The sequence below is a fragment of the Zeus faber genome, assembly GCF_960531495.2.
Source record: "Zeus faber genome assembly, chromosome: 4".
Classification (NCBI taxonomy): Eukaryota; Metazoa; Chordata; class Actinopteri; order Zeiformes; family Zeidae; genus Zeus; species Zeus faber.
In genome coordinates, this window is record NC_137191.1 from 31757127 (window position 1) to 31779228 (window position 22102).

Below are 22102 nucleotides of genomic sequence, written 5' to 3' on the forward strand. Positions count from 1 at the left end.
GGACATTACCCAGACTTTACCCAGCCAGCACCCTAGTACAATGTCCGCGTAATGTCCGATTGAGCAGTATGTGTGAACAGAGCAGGTGATTGTCCAGTGGGCGTAACGCATGTTGATGACATCTCTATCATGCGCCAGCCATTTACCTTCGTGCAGAACTTCATGCACGGCGCGTAGCTGCTTCGTACTCCTTTCTGCTTTCCTTAATTTTCCTTTCTACCTTTTCGTTTATATTACTTCCAAATACACAGAGTATCAATGCTTAAAAAGATTAGTCGGTAGCCTTGTCTGCCATCTTGGGTGTGCTAAAACTCTGCAGCGTCATTGTATCACGTCCTTCCTACTGCACGCTCTAGCCTCGTCTAAACCAAGAAGAGTATTTCCAGCTAGGGTAAATGCCTAAGACCCACTCCTAACCTAAGCGTTTAACCAGTGGTCGACCCTAGACACCGAGCCAGAGTTGGGCTATCTGGCTATGCCCACCCCAGAGGAATCGGTAGCTGCCCACCTGTACCCCTCCCTCACCGTGGAAAAGCCAAAGCTACTGTCCGAGGCGTGTAGGCAAATCAGGCTTAAGCACTGCTTAACAACGTTTGCCTTCTACCCCCGAGGCATATGTGGAACTGCGCAAAGCCACCAACTTCTGTCTCACCATGGCCAAGAGTGCGAAGCAAGACGCAGAGCTTGTGAGAGGTTTTCGGTGGTAATGCAGCACTGTCTATGGCTGAACCTGTCTCAGATATGTGAGACGGAGAAACAGTGAGCTCCTGGACACCATGACCCACAAATTCAAGTGGCAGCAGAAGGAGTCGGGGGCACTGAATAAGTTCATGACCCGATGAACCCGATTCTCATGTCACAAGGCCCGGCAGAACCTCTGCTCATCACCAGATTAGTCGGGATCCAGATGGCCCCCAAAAACATTGCAGGCCCAGAGCAGACTGGCTCCGGCCCATGGGATGTCCCGACCCCCCTCGCGCTGATGGGACGAGGGTCTGAAACAGGAAACCTTTCCGCCGTCCCTCGCAGCTGCAGGCTACAGCGGTGAGGGGCAGAAGGCGCAGAGGATCTAAGCTGAGGTGGAGTGAAGATTTGTGCTGCTGAAACATCTGCTCGACCTCGAGCATCTGCTCAATCTCGTTTTGGCATGAAAGACATTTTACTGTACCGAGTCCTGTGCCAGCGAACGCCGTATGTACACAAAATACACACACAGTCTTTATTTCCTCTCCCTCCCTCCAGTGTGTTTTCCCTGTGTGTTTATCGAGGACCCCTGTCCAAAAAGAAGCCCCAGGTGAGGACGGGACATGTCACTGAACACATGAACGCAGGTGTGAGGCTCCCTGCCCAGAAAATGGTGCTGGGTGCTCAATTTGTGGGCGAATCCATCCTGGTGTCATTGCTACCAGAAATCACAGTATGCCTCTCCACTTGTGTGAGCGTGTTGAGACATGCAAGGGCAGTTTCCCCCTGGGTAGAGAGGACGAGTGAAAGGGTTATGCACTGCAGTTCGCCATTCATCCATCAGTGTGCGCTGGAGTCACACAGACAGAAGTCTTCGACTCAACGTCTATCATCCTGGAACAGGAAATTCTGTCCTGGTTGGAGAAGGGCGCCATTCGCCCGGCAGTGGACAGGGAGAGAAATTATGTTTTTTTCAGCAAATATCTCCTAATTCCCCAAAGAAATACAGCTCTTCTCTGAGACCAATTATGGTTCTGAGAATTTTAAACAAAACATTGAGAAAGCCAGCTTCGAATGTTAACACACCGTCACCTGTTCAAATCTATCTGACGGGGAGAGTGGTTACGTCAGTGGATTTGAAAGATGCTTACTTTCACATACAATTAGAGAAAGGCACCATAAATATCTGAGGTTTGCCTTTCAGGACAAAGCATACAAGTTTTGTGTTTCCCCTGTTTGGTCTCTCTCTGGCCCCCAAAATATTCACTATTTGTGTGGAGGCAGCTATTGCCCCTCTGTGAACCCAGGGAATAAAGGTTCTGTCATATCTCGAAGATCTCCTGATAATAGCCGGGTCGAGGGAATGGCACACTGGTCGTGGCACACTTCCACACCGGGCGCTGCTGGACAATCTCCGCAGCCTGGGATTTCTGGTGAATTGGAAAAAGAGCATTCTGGTTCCAGCCCAGTGCACTGTGTACTTGGATCTCGATCTGGACTCACAGTGCATTTACGACTGACTCCGGCAAGGAGGTTGGCTGTGGTCACTACAGCTCGCACACTGTCTCTGCGCAAGTTTGCCGAGGCACGTCGGGTTATGGTCCTGCTGGGCTTGATGGCCCGGTTACACCTCGCACTGTGGGGGAGGGGACACCATGTACTGATACGTTCCAACATTTTCTCCCCTCCCACTGTTGCAGCAGGTGCTGGACAAGGTGATGGAGGACAGGATGGAACTGGTTCTGGTCACCCCTTGGTGGCCGATACAGACTTGGTTCACGGACCTGAGGTCCCTCATCGTGGTTATGCCGTGGGTGATCCTGCTTCTGCAGACCTCCTGACACAGGCAGCAAGGGAAATCTTCCAATCGCCTCCACCCCAATCACCTCCAATAAGGATTAGCGAAGGAGCCAACCAGGAAGTGGGAGGAGCTGCCGAGCCTTTGGACCACACAAAGATTGACAGTCAACAAAGGCAAAAATACTCAAACATCCCACCCAAAGCAGGAGCTGGCAGCGGGCATAACACCCCTCCGCTTAAGAGATAAACCAATTATTTTTGTTTAACCTAATAACACACATAAGCCATCAACCTTCATTCTGGAAAATGCATGTCAACACATTTTCTGAACCCTTTCTGTGATGAATTTCCAAGTTGTTATCTTGCACGATCAGAGCCCACTGCATGAGAGGCTGGTAGTGGTTGTAGATACGAGACAGAAAGACTAGGGGATTATGATCAGAGAAGATTACAATAGGCAAGGGACTTGACATATACTTCAAGATGTTGGAGTGCCAATCGCTTGGCAAGGGTTTCCTTTTCAATAGTGGAGTACCTGACTTGGTACCTGTTGCAGTTAGGGTGGTGGAGCGGTCATTATGACGCTTCATCAATGTTTGGGAATCGGAGAGGGACTCTTATGCAAGACTATTGGTCTGGTGTGAATGCTCACGAAACAGAATGACAGTGTCACAAATTTGGCTCGGTAGTAGATTCGGACGACAGGAATTAATCTTTTAAGGATTGAAGTGGACCATGGGGCGTGGCCAAAAACAGGCTCTGTGGGACTGGATTCCAGGGATTCTTGAACGGCTTCACGGGCTGCAAACAACACAAATGGGATTTCCTCATCCCAGTTTTTCGGGTTTAACATAGCAAAATCCTAAATCATCTCAGCAGGATAAACCCCAGTTTCTGTCTACTGCAAGAAGCTAAATTAGTTAATCAGATGTTTTCTGCATCATATAATTAACAAAAAAGAAGCATTTCTATATTGCTCAATGAAAGTATCCCATATCAGAAGAAAACCACAATATCAGACACAGAAGGGCGATACATAATGATTAACGGAAATTTAGGAAACATCCAATTAACCATAGCTAATATTTATGGCCCCAATGAGGACAACCCAAGTTCTTTCACAATATATTTTCAAAACTCTTGATTTCTGGTAGCAATTCTCTCACTCAACTATTTTACTGGGAGGAGACTACAACACAATACTTGATCCAAGTTTAGACTGTTCACAATCCAGAGATAATTACAAGTCCCGGCGGTCCTCTGACATTATGAAACAATATATGAGGAATCTTGCTCTTGGAGATTGTCGCCGATCAAATAATCCACATCATAGAGAATACACATATTACTCACCACCCCACAAAAGCTTCTGTATAATTGTCGTTTTTTTTTTACAAATAACTCGATAATGTCCAAAATCACTAATCCTGAAATCCACCAACTTGTAATCTCCGATCACAAGCTGGTTCATTTTTATGAAACCAACCTAAACCGACAGGTAACGGTTTAAGACCTCTCTTCTGACACTTGAGACTTCTAAAGAATTTAACCATTTCTTTTCCAGAGAATGTTCTTCCTTCACCTTCTTTCCTCTGGGAAAAGGCTACGGCAGTTCTGAGAGCTGGTATTACTTAGTTCTCCGCCCACAAGAAAAAGAAAGGACAAGAATGCCAAAATAACCTAGAACAGCGATTAAATGACTTGCACTTCCAACAAGCCCACTCACCCGCTGAGCAAATCCAAAAGCAGATCCACAGAATTACATCTCAAATTGAAAATATCATCCATCAAAAGACACAATTCCTCATGCAACGAACAAGAGTGAATTATTTTGAATTTAATGACATATCAGGTACATTTCTTGCCAATCAATTGAAACGCGATAGAGAAAAGACACTTATTACAGCCACCAAAGATCCACAGGGTAGGATAACACACTCCCCGCAATCAATAAAATATTCAAAAACTTTTATAATAAGCTATATCACTCAGATAATCAATTAAATATATCAAATCATCACTCATTCCTCGATGATATCGACCTCCCTAAACTTTCCACAGAGCAGACTACCATATTAAATCAACCATTTACTCTAGAAGAACTCAGGAAAGCCCTCTTTCCTATGCCTAACAATAAATCACCTGCATTAGATGGCTAACCAGTGGAATTATATAAACACTTCTAGCCATTTATATCCCAACTTTTCATCAGGATGGTTACGGAGATTAAGTCAACCTCCACCATGCCTCCGCACATGAATACTGCTCTCATTTTGGTTTTGCTCAAACCCAATAATGAGCCAACTAACACTAACCAATAGAATCAAAATAGTCATTATATTTATAATTCACCCAGACCAAACAGGCTTTGTCAAAGGCAGACACCCATCTAGCAATATGCCCTGTTTATTCAGTCTGATCAGCATATCTCAAAGGAACAACTTAAATACTGTTACTGCTTCTTTAGATGCAGAAAAATAATTTGAGTTAATTGGACATATCTCTTTTCCACCCTCAACAAATTTGGCTTTGGAGAGTCACTCATTCAATGGATCAGAATTCACCATCTCACCCACCACCAACTCACCATCTGCTCCTGTCCAATGGTTACACTTCACAACGTTTCACTCGATAACGTGGCATAAGACAAGGACGTGCACTCTCCCCTTTACTATTTGCTATCTTTATTGAATCCCTCGCGGTGGCCATTCTTCAAAACCGTAATATCATTGGCATACAGACAGGAAACTCAAAACACAAAACACAAAATCAGTTTATAACCCAATATCATCCCTACCTGGTGTTCAATCCTATGTCTACATTTTCAGCCATCTCAGACTATTCAATAAATTGGACTAAAACCATGGTCTTACCACTCAGTAGGGAAAACTGGAATGCTGTAACCCAGAAATGTCCCTTAACCATCACAACAGGCAACATTAGATACCTTGGTATTGATATCTCTCTGCCAATCTGTCAGATTTGTTTACCCTGTACTTTAACTTTTACTTTACTCCATTGCTCAAAGACATTGAAAAATACCTTACCCGATGAAATAACCTACCCGTCTCACTAATTGTAGGAGAGTGAGGTGTCTTCGAATGTGTGGCGTCCCAAGACAGTACCCATTGTATAAGATAATTATTAACAGACGGTGCCAGGGGTCTCAAAAGAGAGAGAGCCCATTGTCAGGGGTCCCAGTGATAAGGGAGGTGAAATGTGAACGGTGACCTATGTAGAGGAATCAGATGGTCAACGTTGTCTCTGGTCAAGCATAAAAGCACCCGCCCGAGTTTCATCTGACAGAGAATCCATCTGGCTCGGTTCCTTGACGTCCATGGCAAGTCTGGTCTGATGCTGTTCTTTTGTAATAAATCTATTATTTTACTCAAGTCAGCATCAGCGGTCACTCCTTCTTCATAAACACATCAAAATCATCAAGAAACTACAATAGCAAACAGTGAAAATGAATATACTACCAAAAATAAACCATATACTTTCAATGACCCAAGTCCAATCAAAAATTAAATTAAATTGGTTTAATACTCGAGACTCAATAATCAATAAATTATTTTGGAAACACAACAAACAGAGAATAAAACTAGCGATGCAACAGAAAAACAAGAGACTGTGGACGCCTAGCAGCCCCAAACATTACATACTACTATTTAGCGAACCATCTTCAATTTTTAATTAAATGATTACAACCAGAGCAACAATTGGGCCATGGATAGGGAGAGATTGAGCAAACAGAATGTCAGGATTTAGCCATATCTGATCCACCATTCCTTACTGAATCTATAAAGATGCTGCTTTAAAAACCAATTCATCGCAACACTGTCAGCATGGTGGAGATTCAACAAATTTAGTGGTTACACTTTATCTCCTAATAAATACACTTCAATCTGGCACAACCCAGATTTTCTGGTTAAAAACAGACCAATAATCTTCAGGTCTTGGAAAAGACAAGGAATTACTCATCTGGAACACATTTTTTAAAACAATTTGCTTATATCTTTCCCAATCTTAATCCAAAGGTATAATATCGGTGGTCAGTTTCCTGCAATTCCTTCAACTACAGCAGTCTCCAAAAGTCAAATCAAATTAACGAACAACATCCTACAACCACCTCTGATGATTGAACATCTCACTCATAAAGGTAATTTAAAAAAATCCCTTTTTCCAGAATATACAAATTGATATCCTTATATATATAGATATATCCTTACCTACCATGGAATGGGAAAGAGACCTTGCTGTTTTCACAGATATCAACCCGTGGAAGCTTATTTGCAACAACACCTTTTCTATGACCCACATTTCCAAAATCCAGCTTATCAGAGCACATAGCACATAACCCCCAACACAAAATGTTCAAAATGGGTTTTGTGGATAAAGACATTTGTTCTCTATGTTCCCTTAATACCAGAGATGACTACTTTCATGCCATCTGGCTCTGCCCACCTAACCAAACAACCACCATCACCAAGTGCCCCCGGGGGTAGCCTGCGGCTGGCGTCCGTGTGTTGGTTTGAGGCGTGGTTGTGGGTTTGGGGCTGGGGTCGGGGGCGGGGGGTGCCGGTTGCGGGTTTGGGTCTTGGCCCGGTGGTAGGTATGTCAGCGCGCCGCTGGGGTTGCTCACCCTGTGGGTGGGGTAGTGGGGCTTTTGTGTCCTTCTGCCTCCCGTAGGGGGGACATTCTGTCTGGTCCTGTGAGCCGAGCGGGGACCTAAGCCTGGCTGGGTGTGCTCGGTGCGGGTTCCCTAAGTGGTCTCCTTTGGTGGGGGGCTGACTCCCGTTGTTGCACCTGGCAGTCTGGGTACCTGTTCTCTGGCGCTCTCAGTGCGGGCGGCACATTTTAAAGCTTCTCAATGATAGCTGCTCTCCAATGGACCTCCCCTCAAAAGTCAATACAGGCAAAGTTGCTTTGCTATCGGTCAACTGGTGCTGGGCGAAAAAAAACGATCGACCCAAAGCAGACAGTAAATGTCCATTGTAAAACATGTCGGTGAGACGTGCCGATAAAGACGGGCAACACCACAAACTTTATTTATTTTGATTTTCCCATATTGATTTTGTTTTTGATTTTATCTAAATTTTATTTTATTAATTGTATTAATTTTAAGTGACATGTTTATTAAAGCAGCCACACTTGTTACTTCTTTCCCCCTCTTTTCCTATAATATTTATTTTGTGAAAGAAAGAGGATGCTAAATGCTGGTAAGTTTATTTTGCTGCTAAGTTTACAAGCTTTCTGCTTTTCTCTGCACAAGCAGATTTTTATTTTCAAGACTTGTGTTTATTTCGGACAATTCCACCAATAAATGTGTTTTTTAAAATGCATCATGACATACAACTGACTTCTTTATAAATGAATAAAAAGCATTTAATTGAAATTGTGATTTAATTACATTTATCACGATATATATATAAATATATTTTGATACATATCGTTATCGAATAGTTTGAAAATTGTTATCGTGATAACGATTTTGGCTATTTCGCCTAGCACTATGGTCAACACCACGATTTTGCAACAGATGTTGGACTCTACGCAAGAGGGGGATTCCTCCTTCCGTGGTCCTCTCAAGGTTTCTTCCTCTTTTCCCCCAAAGCATTTTCTGTGAGTTTTTCCTTGCCCGGATGAGGGTTCAGCCCGGCGGATGCCCTTGATTTCTATGTGAAATGAAGTAATTTCAGCCTGGGATTATTAAAGTATTTCTGATTCTGATTATGATTCTGATTCTGAAATGTGGGTTTGTGAAGCCCTTTGAGACTGTATTGGGATTAAGGGCTGTATAAATTGAATTTGACTTGACTTGACTTGATCATATCTTGATCGTATTGAAATAATTTGAATTCAGTAGAAAATACCACTGTCACAAACATTGCTGTGGGCGAGGCCTCAAAACTCAACATCATGTCACCACAACGGCATACTGTATCATTTATGTTGACATATTCAATCCTTTTCCATTTGTGATGTTAGTAAAGAAAACATAAGATAGCGACTGAAGTATCCCTGTTACGCTTGGATGGACGAGACACATATTTTGCCCATTTATGTTTAACCTTTGATTTGGTGGGCAAGACGCACGTTTAACCTTTGATTTGGTGGGCAAGACGCACGTTTAACCTTTGATTGAGTGGGCAAGACGCATGTTTAACCTTTGATTTGGTGGGCAAGACGCACGTTTAACCTTTGATTTGGTGGGCAAGACGCACGTTTAACCTTTGATTGAGTGGGCAAGACGCATGTTTAACCTTTGATTTGGTGGGCAAGACGCACGTTTAACCTTTGATTTGGTGGGCAAGACGCATGTTTAACCTTTGATTTGGTGGGCAAGACGCACGTTTAACCTTTGATTTGGTGGGCAAGACGCATGTTTAACCTTTGATTTGGTGGGCAAGACGCACGTTTCAATTGCCGGCACTGGACCCAGGAAATTTGTCCCAAGAAGTTTTTTCCCAAGATATTACAGAACCGACCCGAAGGGAAGGAGAACTGCATCCGGGTCAGGAATTAACACTTCGAAAAATTAAAGTGCCCATAAAATGTTGTGTTTCTAGCCTGTCAATGTCAGATGAAATGTAAAAGGCTCACTATAATAGAATGATCTAAAGATGTAGTGAGAGGTTTTCACTGCACCTCCGCTGCACTTGTTTTTTTCCCCTTGAAATCTGACTCCACCACCACTGTTGTGAAACAATTGTGGAAGGTAAAACCTGGTTTGTTTTTTACAGCGCTATAAAATAAACTTGAACTTCACTGCTCTCATGATCAGTAGTTTCTTTTTTTCTTTCTTCTGCATTATTTTCCCCAATGGCTTGTCTGGAATACTGGATAGATAGATAGATAGATAGATAGATAGATAGATAGATAGATAGATAGATAGATAGATAACTAGATAGAGTTCCTCTGGAATATGGGTGGAATTGTCAAGCAAGCAACAATATTGTTGTTATACTTTTTATTGCTTATTGTAGACCTATCAATTGGCATTTGACTTTCGTGATCTGAAATAGTGAATGCTTAACACATTTTAGAGATAGGACAGACTAGCACACCTTAATAGCACACCGTTCTAGTAAGGTGTGCTCGTCAATCCTATCCTATCCTAGATCTATGGTATTACCGGTATGTATTTAATTCATCCTGTCAGTAACATTAAAGTGATTGTATAGGAAATGCCTAATCATCGAGTTAGCTAATAGTTTTACAGTGATTTGTTTATCTGGTGGATATGTGACCATGGAACGCTGAACGATAGAATGAGCACAGCTTTCCTCACTTTATGGCCCTATTGATGGCTGGTAGGTTTACCAGAGTCTTGGTTTTCCTCAATGCTTAAAACCCCATTAGCAACACGAGACGGAGATGGCACGGCTCTCCTTATTGCATTATCTGGTATCCTATCCACCTCTCTTCTGTATCGTTGTCTTGTCTTCCTTCCTTCCTTGTGTCCTCTTGATATCTCCATCTCTCTCTCTTCCTCTCCAGGAGCTTGTCTTTGCTTTTTCCCAATCCCTTCATCTCTGAGTTTCTATCTACCTATGTATCTATCTATCTATCTATCTATCTATCTATCTATCTATCTATCGGTCTATCTGTCTGTCTGTCTGTCTGTCTGTCTGTCTGTCTATCTATCTATCTATCTATCTATCTATCTATCGGTCTATCTGTCTGTCTGTCTGTCTGTCTGTCTGTCTGTCTGTCTGTCTGTCTATCTATCTATCTATCTATCTATCTATCTCATATGTTTGTCTGCCATTCATCTCTGTCTATCTTTCTAGCTCTGTCAACTGCCTGTACAGGCAGTACTTACTGAACTTCTATTAAAAAAGATTAAGATTATCTTGTTTTATTTTACAGAAATGCAGTGAAATGATTTAACGATATAAAACATGATATATAACGTGCTATATTATTTGCTATAGTAAGAACACAAATGTATTGATTTACTACGGGGTACAGAACCAACCGAAGGTTCCAAGTATTTGTTCCAAGTCTTAACATACAAAGACACCCATCGGTTGCACTCACCCAGTTGTGAAAATAGCACTACAACCGCATGACAACACAACATATTATGATAAAGCCAAAGAACTACTTCTATGTGTTCCAGCAAAAGGGTTATTTCACAGGCCACAGTGTCATTGTCCCAGTTATATATATTCAAATGTGATTATGTAAGCACGACCGCCCTTTCATTTGCTGTTAGCCCAATCTTTTAGCCATAATGTCCAAAGGAGAAAGAGCCGGAGTCGTTGGATTGTTCCTCGTCATGTTTGAATGACAGCTGGGAGCGACACAACCTGTTGGCATGGAAGTCCAACTCGGTGTCTGATACCTGTAAAAGAGCCAGGCATTTTGCTGTTAAGTGATGTTTAATACCCCAAGTTCAAATGTGAATCTACAGGATCCACAACAACCATGACTATGACCCTTAACCCTATGACTGACAACAGCAAAGTCTAGTTTTAAAAACAACATACAAGGCTATACATTCAGTTATATATTCTGTGTTTGGCCTCAATGGATTGTATTAATGAGGAATTGTTCCTGATTAACTTTGTTTTGGATCTGTCTGTCTATCTGTCTGTCTCTCTGTCTGTGAAGATATACTTGGTATGGTGTCATAATTGCTAAACAAGGATGGAGGCAAACAGGTGGCAGCGCTTGAGTGAACGATACTTTACCTCTTCAAATTTCTTGGCTTTGTACTGCTCCGCCCCTTTCAGGAAGTTGAGCAGGATGATGTCACAAATAACCGTTCCCTGGGACAAGACAAATAGGCATGCAGACAAATAGGCGTTTTACTCAATATTAGGGAAGCACCATTCACTTTGAACCTGCACTTACTTAAAAAAAAAAAATTAGCCCTCCTTAAATGCTGAAATCCATTTTAATAACACTTTTGAGAAGACTGACACTCAACCTGAAGGCAATACTACCCCAGTTGTGGTCATTCCAAACTCTTTGAGTTTGTCTTCTGAAATGCTTCCAATCAGAATGCAACTTTGCAAGCCAGCGCTGCACTTAGCTTTGAACACTGCACTTGATTGTTATGTGTAAGGGTCTTAACACAAAAAATCACGATTGTGCAGTTATATTTGCAGAAATTGATGTATGAATCGTTTCAAATTGCCACCTTTGAATGTTATGGCCTGTTGGCTCAGTTAAACAGAGGAGGAGATGCATATGGATCAAGATCTACAGTAATTATCATCAATATAATAAGACTAATGAGAAATGTAGGCCCCGCCCTTCCAGGTTGAGTAGGTACATCATTGAACTAGTGATGACCCTTTGACTAGTTTGGCCCTTTTTGGAGATTTAGCTCTTTATGAGTGACTCAGTATACAGATTTTTTCCATTTTCTGACACTACGTTCATTTGATTCAGATGGTGTAATGAGAATCGGAATAATTGGTTTGCTCTGAGTTGTGAATGGAATTCTGAGTCATTTAATTCTGTCACTCACATTTAATATGAATTAAGAACAAGCAAATCATTTGCGAGTCTGGCGTCATTACATTCTATGTACAGAGGGTAAGAACAATTTGGGTTGGTTAAGACAGTGTGGTGAAGCCTTTGTCATTTCTTATCCACTTTTCTCGATAAAGAAAGAAATGCAGAGACAAAGGAGAACTCTCTAGATGAGTTGAAAAAGTTGCTTACCTACAGACTAAAATTAGCTCTCAATCAGCTCTCGTATGTAGCCCGGAATTCAGCTTCTATTCTGCTCTTTCACAGACATTATCCATTATCCTAGTCATCCACCAGAACTCAGCAAGGGTAGAGGTATATACCGTTGGTTACCCACAGAGACATAAAAGTACATGTTTATGAGCTGAGCCTACACGGGCCATAGCATGGCAGTTGTCTTAATCTGAGTTTAATGTTGCCTTCCTTTTAAAGCATCATTAAGCATAGCACCAAGCTACTTAATTGAAGATGCTTTAGACAAGAGTGATGGCAGATGAGTGAAATTATAATATGAGGTCTAATTTAAATGAAAGTGAGAAGAACGCACCACTCCTACGGAGGTGAAGGCTGCCACCATGTTAATGAGTGTGGGGATCATGTTAAACTTCCCGGCCTGGAGAGGACAAAATAGTAGGTTTAGTTGGGGTAGTTTTGTCACATTTTTCCAAAATTACCTAAAATGTTGCCCTGGTCAGAATCGGCGTGTCCACAAAATTCCCTGAATCTTTTTTGCAAGAGAAGATCTTGTTATTAAAAAATATAGATATGAATATATATTTGTCTAGTCCCTCACATTACTTCAGATTATGTACCCGCCTCTGACTTGTAGGCCACTAATATGGAAAAGCCTACTTTAACCATTCAACGGATGTTCTAAAACAGAACTAAAATGACTGAAACTAAAGATTTATCATAATTAAATTTAAAAAAAAAGAACCCTGAAAAATAAATAAATAAACCACTAGAGCTGTCATGGCCCTGGCTGTGCCTTCGGTTGTTGGTTTCCCTTGTGTTTCAATGCGTTCCCTTGTGTCTCCTGTCTCCCCCTGTATGTCTGTGTGTGTGTGTGTTGGCGTGGACGTGGCTTCCCATCCCCACTCTCCCGGCTCCCCTCTCCACTGGCACGCCTGCAGGCAATAGGTGCCTCTTCTCCTCTACAGCATTTAAACCCTCGGCTTTTCACCCACTCTTCGCCAGATTGTGGATCTTTCCTCCTCCCTGCCGTCCTGCCTGCCGCTCTTTCCCTTTCCCTACGCACCTCCATTCCCCGTCTTCCCACATCCATCCCGTTCCCCTACCTCACCTCCATGTCAGACCCTCCTCCACAAATACACTTTTTACCTGCTTTTACCTTCTCCCTATGTCTCTGAGTCCTGTGTCCTGCATTTGGGCCCCCCCCCCCCGCATTCGTAACAAGAGCATACTCACATTTCCGTTGACCAGCACATCAAATCTGATAGCATACGCTTTGACCAGTGTACGGTAGTCAGTTCCATTCTTCATCTTATAGTACTTGGCAAACCTTTATAAACAAAGATGTGTACAAATATTGTCCTTAAAGAGTTGAAGGACCAATTCTTCATATTTATTTTCTCAAAACAGGTCAAACCCTCCCCATCCCCCAATTATAAGCAAAGGGGTTTTATTTGTATTCAATATGGATTGTATTATATATCATATTATATACTGTTCACATATTTGATATTGTCTGTTAAGGTACTGCAACAAAGCAGAACCTGATTAAACATACCCCACAATTAAACAATGTGTCAGTAAAATGTCAGCCAGAGAGTGACAACTATACTTAATGTTTCCTATGGACAGGCTGCAGGTCAGTTGTCTCAGTACCTTTACTTGTCTAGCAAAAGCTAAAATAGGCCAGGCCTGTCAACGCTATGTTAGCAGGTACCGGAAGTTGTAACCAGGTGAGACGGCGTTGTTCTGTGACATGGCATCCAGGCGAGTGAAAGAGTAGGAGGGGTTGCAGTGGTCATCTGCCTTGTCCAGATCGCACATCCATCCGATCTTTATGCCTATCACTCCTCCCTGAGAGAGCGAGGGAGTGAGAGACCAAAAAATCATTAGTCTTTCACATCCATGTGTTTATTTAATAATCGAAATATGTGTATATATGCATGTGTGTGTGTATTGTGTTTATGTGTATACATATGGTACCTGTATATACAGTATAATGATGCGTAGCCTGCGGAGCTAGTTCTGTCAGACAACTTCACGGCGCCACACGCCCTTATGAGCCAGCCTATTTAAGCAGCCAATCCCTCCTGCCCTACCTGCTTTGCTGCCTACTTTGCTTGTTGTGTTGCTGCGCTCCCTCAACCTCCCTTGCATCCACCTGTGGGATCTACTTGGTACTCTTCTATCCAATGGGGGGGATTCAAACTCATCACTCTTATATAACATTAAGTATGCCTATGTTTGCTGTTCACCTCATTGGGAGTGTTGAGCAGTACAGCCCAGATGGCAAACTCAACGTTGCATAATAAATTCAAGTAAAGTATGTGAAGATACATACTTTTTGTGCGAGTACGGTGAAGTTTTGCTTTGCGTAGCGGACCACGTCCCCAACCTTGAAGATGGGGCAGTAGGTGTTGTTGATCATGTCAAAGTTGCATGTATGGATGTACTCCTGAGTGATGGAGGGGAGGAAGTTCCCCCTGCACACACATACACAAAGACATTAACGTGCCTATAAAATTCTAAAATGTACATTCATACATGCATGCCTGCACAGGAAAATTTTTTAACACATACGCAATTTTGCTTGGGATAATACACACAAAAGATGTTTTTTTAACAGTCCGTTCCTACTTGTTGTAGTTGAAGAGTGGAAAACGGATGCTGTTCTTGATAAAGATGGTGAAATTTTCCACCTCCCCCATTGGTTCACTGAGAAACAGCAGGAGAAAGAGCGGTAGAAAATGTGATTGCGGGAAAGAGGTCAAATGAGAGAGACAGGAGTAAGTGAGAGATACGAAAAGACTACAAAGACAGGCAGTAAGAAAAAAATATATCTTAAGTTTGAATCTAATTAGCATCTGGTTGGAAATCTAGGTACAAACTTATAAAAGGTAGAAATAAAAGTTTCAACAAATCAAATTCATGCATGGACAGAACATACACCTAGACGTACCATTGATTAACACTTAACTCAATCAGGATCTTTCCCTCTTTCTCTCTCTCTCTCTCTCTCTCTCTCTCTTTCTCTCTCTCTCTCTCACACTCTCTCTCTCTCTCTCTCTCTCTCACGTCTTGACGTAGTCTATCTCAGCATTGCACCAGCCTCTCATCTCGCATGTGTTCATGGTGTCGTTGAATCGAAGGCACCTCCCCGTCAGAATACCTGTGGAGGGGGGAGGAGAGGGGGAAATATGGGTCAGATGGGTGCGAAAAGAAGAGGGTAGGTTTGTAATTGGGATTGGAAAGTGATGTGGAAAAAGAGGAATGGAAGAGGAAGTATGGGTTGGAATGAAGGTGGAATTCAGATGCAGCTGCAACAAGCAAAAAACTTCCTCAGTGTGTGTGTGTGTGTGTGTGTGTGTGTGTGTGTGTGTGTGTGTGTGTGTCTCACCATATCCTCCTGGCTTGTTGATGTACTTGGTGCAGTTGTTGTCATGGGTGCAGCGGTATTTTTGCTCACTCTGGGCAAGTCACAAGCGCATGTTTGCTGACATGAGATTAACACACGCACACACACACACACACACACACACACACACACACACACACACACACACACACACACACACACACACACACACACTCACACAAATATAAGCAAATTCATACACTCTCATGCATGCTCTCGCAGAAGCGAGCACTTATCAATTCTATTGACGTTAGTAATAGTAGTGGTAATACTATTAGTTTTGGTGTTGATGGTGATATGTAAGAAGGGGTTAAAGTGGAGATTGACGTGGCTGGGCGTTAAATGATATTGAAGGGATTTCCTTGCTGACATTGCAATATTTTTCGACAAAAGCCTTCTGGAGAGGATCTCACTCACTTAGAAGTTCACAGCACTCCCATGAAGATGGTCAGAGTTGGCTAAAAGTTTGGACCGCTGTGCAACTATCTGTGTTATTACGGTACTATGGATATAACTCATTCTAGAGATAGAGATACTAGCTTGGAGGAATGATAGTAGTCAGAATAACGGCGACTCAGCAAGAAGAGACGGGTTAGCGTCGCCATCATGGTGGTCACAAAAATGTCAATACTGCTCATGGTGTGCTTGTGAGTGATGGACGTAGGAAGACCTCAGGGCAGTAGCCTTGCACTTGGTTCTCTGTGGTGATCAGCTTGGTGATGATGCAGAAAACGGAGCCCCCCTGCAGAGATAAAGCATGAAAATATAAAGCAATAAAAATTAATAAAGAAATAGATACCCCTCAATAAAGTTGCAAACTTTATTCAGAGGCTTCACAAGGGAAGGTTAGGCTTACATCGGTCATTAACAACCATCATTAAAACTTTTAATCACACAAATATTGTCGGGGCCTTTTTAAATTTGTATTGGGAATAGGGAGGGCACATAGGGTCTTTTGTGCCGGTTTAAATTCAGTTTGCATTTGCAGTTTTACAAATTTTCTTGTATTATTTATTTTATGCTCCCTTTGGGTGACTTCCCCCAATCGCCAGAAAGTCATCTACATTGGCCTGTATTTGAATTTTTATTGGTTTGAAAACAGGGAAGAAGAAAAAACAAAAATTATGTGCTGCTTCTAGGAATAGAAATAAGTAAGTTGAGAAGTAATAAGGAGGTAGTTATGGTCTTCTTTGCGGCACTAGAAAGTTTTACATCTTAACTGTCCGAATAAAAGACAACAACTGCAAATGCATGAAATGCATGCAAGCACTCTGTCTCATTTGCTGCAGAAGTTGTGCCACTACACTTGGGAAACCAGATTGGGAATCCCAATTACCCAGACCAAAGACAAGTGTGGCTGCTTAAACCACACCACCCCCACACCACAATGATGATTATTTGTTTATTTATTTATCTATTTATTCATTATTATTTTCCGATAATAGTAGAGGGTCAAGTGAAACTTTAAATATACTATTTAATAGAATAAAATAAAAATAATGATGTCACTCAGGTGTCAGGTGATGTGTGAATCCACCTGTGACTTCATCTCCTAAATTCCAACCTATTTCCAATTTTCCTTTATTCCTTGTTTCTAAATCCATCTCTTGCATCATCCGCCTGTCCATACTTCCCTCCACTGGCCTCCACCCAGCAGTCTTTCTTCCCTTATTGTCTATCAGTCAAGCCAGCCGTTACTAAATTCGGCATCTCCATCCTTTCACATGACCTACGTACATGCGTGGGAGTGACGTAGTCGGCGACGTCCATGACCCGGTTGTTGTAGATGCCGAACCCTTTCACCTTCGTCATCACGGAGGACTCTATGGCTGTGTCCCGCACCTGGTAGGCCTTCTCATGGACAAACACCCAGCTGATGCATATATACACACACATATACACACATACTGTATACACATATAGTCGCTTATAAATGTACACATAAATGTTTGCAGAGTTCCAGTGGTGCTTTCTGCCACTTCCCATCTACTCTATGATCTGGGACTGGGATTGATTATTGTTCCAATAAAGGGCATTAGTGGTTTCTAAGTGATTCACCAGTAGTATTGTGGTTTATAATTATTGTGTGCGTTGCCCGTATCAAATATGTTAAGCAGCACTAAAGCCACATTAAGCGTTTTTTAAGGAGATGAAGATGAAGGTTATTCAGTCCTATGTAACCCCAAAGTGTGTCACGTTAATGGCAACAGTAAATGTCTCTTCCTGAAGCTTTCGTCTTCCATCAAGCTCAAATTCCTCCTCCCACGCTCATCAGCAAATGTTTTGTTTCTTTTTCTGATGGTTGTCATGTCTATAAATCTGGTTTACCTCAGGAGAACTTCCGTCTCAAAGCTTTAAAATAGGTCTCTCTGCGCAGCCACAAAATCACATAAGGATTTTAATGCCTTAACTGCAGCATTAAGCTCTATATCACTTCCTCTTCTTAAGATGAGCTTGCATCCATCATATTTTCCAGACATATTACTGGCAGTGTCATATGGTTGTCTGTGGTGGTTTGCCAAGTCTAATCCCAGCTTCTTAAATCATTGACACAGTCATCAAACACAGTCATCAACATCATCACACATCAACCATCAAACATCAACAGCCTGACTGTCCCAAAATCAAAAGTATGGCCACACAGTTGTTGATCTGGAGGAAGGCCCATGTTACATGACTCAGGGGGCCCTATTGAGACAGATCAGGAGTGGAAAACAACATTTTGGCATCTTCATGAATCATGACTTTACATTAGAGGCCTTAGACCAGTGGTCCCCAAACTAAGGCCCATGAGCCGGATACGGCCCGCCTCCACATTTGGCCCGGCCCCCTGAATAATACCAGAGACGCATTATGATTTTTTTTCAGTCTGGCCACGCGAATCCTAGACTAGCCCCTGTCAAATAGAACGGAATAATGACGAAAAGGTTAGGTAAGAGAAAAATTGATTCAGAATGCAGGGTATTTAACCTGCAGTGGTCAAACGATAATTTTTTTGTTCAATGCAAAGGAAAGGCTGTTTGTCTCATCTGTTAAGAGGCGGTGGCGGTATTCAAAGAATACAATCTGCGCAAACACCATGAATCCCGTCACAAAGACAAGTATGATAACTTGCAAGGCCAAATGCGAGCAGACAAACTCTCAAAGCTAAAAAGCGGACTGTTAGCTCAGCAGAATACATTTGTACGCCAAGCTCACATGAACCAGTCATCCGTTCGGGCCAGCTTTCGGGTTGCTCATCTGATAGCAAGCAGCACACCCTATTTATTTTATTCTGTGTTTTAATTCGCTTTAATATGCTGTGTGAGTAAATTGTGAGTATTTAATTACTCGGTACGTGTGTTTGGGTTCACCTGAGAGAGGACGAAAGCGTTTCGTTTAGATTTGGATTCGACGGGGCTGATGCGGTTATGGATCACTGATGGAGAGTTTGTCAAGAAATGTTTGAATGCTGTCGCGGAAGAGGTGTGTCCCGAGAAGAACGATGTCTTTAATGCCGTTAGTCTGTCGGCGAGTACAATCACCAGACGCATTGAAGAAATCGGGGGTAATGTATATGCCCAGCTGCAGCAGAAAACGAAAGAATTTGACTTTTTTTCATTAGCACTGGATGAGAGCACGGACGTGCAAGACACAGCGCAGCTGCTCATTTTTATTTGTGGAGTTAGCACAAACTTTGAGATGTGCGAGGAGCTGGCAGCCCTCCAAAGTCTCAAAGGGACTACAACGGGGGAGGATATTTTCGGCAAAGTATGCCAAACCATGGAAGAGTTGGACCTAGACTGGTCAAAGCTTGCCAGCATCACGACTGACAGGGCTCCTAGTATGGTGGGCGCGTCTCGGGGTCTAATAGGACGCATGAACCGGGAGATGGAAGAACGGGGTCTCACTGCCCCGCTACAAGTCCACTGCCTAATTCACCAGCAAGCACTGTGCTGCAAAGTGTTGAAGTGGGATTCTGTCATGAAGGTTGTGGTGTCATGCATAAACTTCATCAGGTCAAAGGGACTTAAACACAGGCAATTCCAACAATTCCTGTCTGAACTGGAGTCTGCGCACGGCGATGTGCTCTACTACACAGAGGTCCGATGGTTGAGCCGGGGCAGAGTTTTGAGGTGTTTTTACGAGCTGCTACCCGAAATTAACGCATTTCTTCATTCAAAAGACAAAACGGTCCCAGAGCTGATTGACCCAGAATGGAAATGGCACCTCGCATTTTTAATAGACGTGACAGAAATGCTGAACATCCTTAACTTGCAGCTACAAGGCCAGGGGAAACTCATTTGCGACATGTATTCTCACATAAAAGCATTTGAGGTGAAACTTGCGCTGCTTTTGGAACAAGTGAAAAAGCACAACTTCAATCTCCTTGCTACCCAAAACCTCTCTGCAGAGAACCCAGCGGTCCCGTTCCCAGCTGAAAAGTGTGTGGAAGCACTGGAAATGCTGAAGGCGGAGTTCGGTGTGCGATTCCGGCAACTACTTGTTAATGCAAAAGAAATCCGTCTTTTCCAGAACCCCTTTCTTGCCGACATCGATGAAGCCCAGCCTTCTTATCAGTTTGAGTTGGCCGAGTTACAGAACTGTGATGTTCTGAAAGACGCATTCAAGCCCAACAGTCTCATTGACTTCTATGCCGCCCTCCCAAATGACACGTACCCTAACATAGAAAAACACGCAATGAAGATGTTTACACTTTTTGGCAGCACGTATATCTGCAAGCAAACCTTTTCACACATGAAACACCTGAAAACGCAGATGAGATCAAGATTGACAGATGAACATCTGCATCAGTGCTGTGACTAGAATGGAACCTGACATTCAACTTCTCACCAGCCAGATGCAGGCCCACAGTTCACACTGATGAACATACATAGGTAAGCTCACTTTTCTGACTTGAATGAGTCTCCCATGAGTCAATGAGTCACAGTATAAACAAATTTAATCATAATAAAATCTACTGGGATAAAATCCATGTCCACAACCATACTGGTAGTGAAATGTATTGTGCTTTGTAGGTGCTGTATCACTTAGTTTGGTTTCTCAGCCTGCTTGCTTTGTGGTTTTCACAGGGAAGTTGATGAGAGAGAGCTGCAAACAGCGGCGTCTACAAGCATACTGGAACCTACAAAAGGATTATAAGGAAGGAACTCAAGAACTTTGAGAGACTGCTCATATGAGTCATTTGAGTAAGAGATTCTGCTCTGACAACTAAGCTAAACTTTTACCTGTTAAGATTGTGCACGGCACAACAGAGATTAATGATCAATGGACTTTTTTCTGTGAAGAACCCAGAGAGGGTTATTTGGTTATTATTTATTTCACAAATAGTGTTATTTATTTCCTGACTTTTTTCTGTGAAGATCTCAGAGAGGGTTATTTGGTTATTATTTATTTCATAAATAGTGTTATTTATTTCATTAATAGTGTTATTATTTATTTTCTGACTTTTTTTTCTGTAAAGATCCCGGAAAGGGTTATCAATATTTGGTTATCTGTGGCTTTCTGGAAAACAATAAATGTTTACGTTTAGGCAAAGTTATGGAAAAGTTATGTGGCCTTCACGGGAAAAAGTTTGGGTACCTCTGCCTTAGACTATAATGCAGCGCTTTACAGCTTAAGTCCTACAGATAAACTGAGGGGAACGCTCACTTTGAAAATGCCATGGTTACACCTCCAAAATAAATGCCTAAGCTATTACAGTGGGAATTTCAGGGCTTTCTTGTTGATATGAATGACTAAGCCCTTCGACTGCGGAGCAAAAAATGTAACGTTAGTGACATCATGCATCCTACTCAAGATAGACTCAATACTGACCCGATGAAATAGGTGATGATCAGCAGCTGAACAACTCGGTTGATGATGCCAATGGTCCAGCTCTTCACCACCACTGACTTGGTGGTCTCGTAGGTGAAGAAGTCCGTTATGCAAGACCACATCCTCTGTGCGTGCATGTGTGTGTGTGAATGTGTGGATGAATGAAAGCAAACCTTCGAGTTGCTCAATGTGCAATTGTACGCATTTGTTTGTGTATATATGTGTTTAAAGTAGGACCGTCAAACAATTGTTATTAATTGCGATTAATTGCATGATGTCGGTGCGAATTTGATGTATAGTTTTGCAATCCAATGTGAATGGGTCTGTGTTTGGAAGCAATCTTTTCCCACCTGTCTGGCTTTATTATGGCTGGCCCGACTTCTGTTCTTCACAGTGAACCATCTTCAAATTTCTTCTTTCTTTTAATTATTATTAATAAAAACGTGTATATATATATATATATATATATATATACAGTATATCCAAGGTAATTCTTGAAAAAATAAAATAAAATCTCTGAACCTCCGTCACTTGCTTTGATCCAAACTTGAGCTGACGTCGGTGTTTAATCCTTGCCGATCAAACTCCTAGTTTGAGTGGTCAAACCTCCTCTCTCATGCTCTCTCTCTCTCTCTCTCTCTCTTTCTCTCTCTCTCTCTCTCTTAAGTTCACCCCCCGTCGGGCCAAGGCATTTGCAGGTTTTTT

General features: G+C 42.3%; 1 protein-coding gene across 1 annotated transcript; it reads right to left on the reverse strand.

The window, feature by feature from the left end:
• Positions 1–10714: 10714 nt before the first annotated feature.
• On the reverse strand, positions 10715–21519 carry p2rx3b (purinergic receptor P2X, ligand-gated ion channel, 3b; the record flags this gene model as incomplete). The annotated part of the gene is made up of 12 exons (XM_079998528.1): positions 10715–10834; positions 11184–11261; positions 12521–12586; positions 13402–13495; positions 13883–14019; positions 14507–14648; positions 14803–14880; positions 15241–15334; positions 15563–15632; positions 16251–16322; positions 17318–17453; positions 21398–21519. 12 exons carry the CDS (start codon positions 21517–21519, stop codon positions 10715–10717), a joined length of 1209 nt encoding a protein of 402 aa, XP_079854654.1.
• Between the last annotated feature and the right edge of the window lie 583 nt (positions 21520–22102).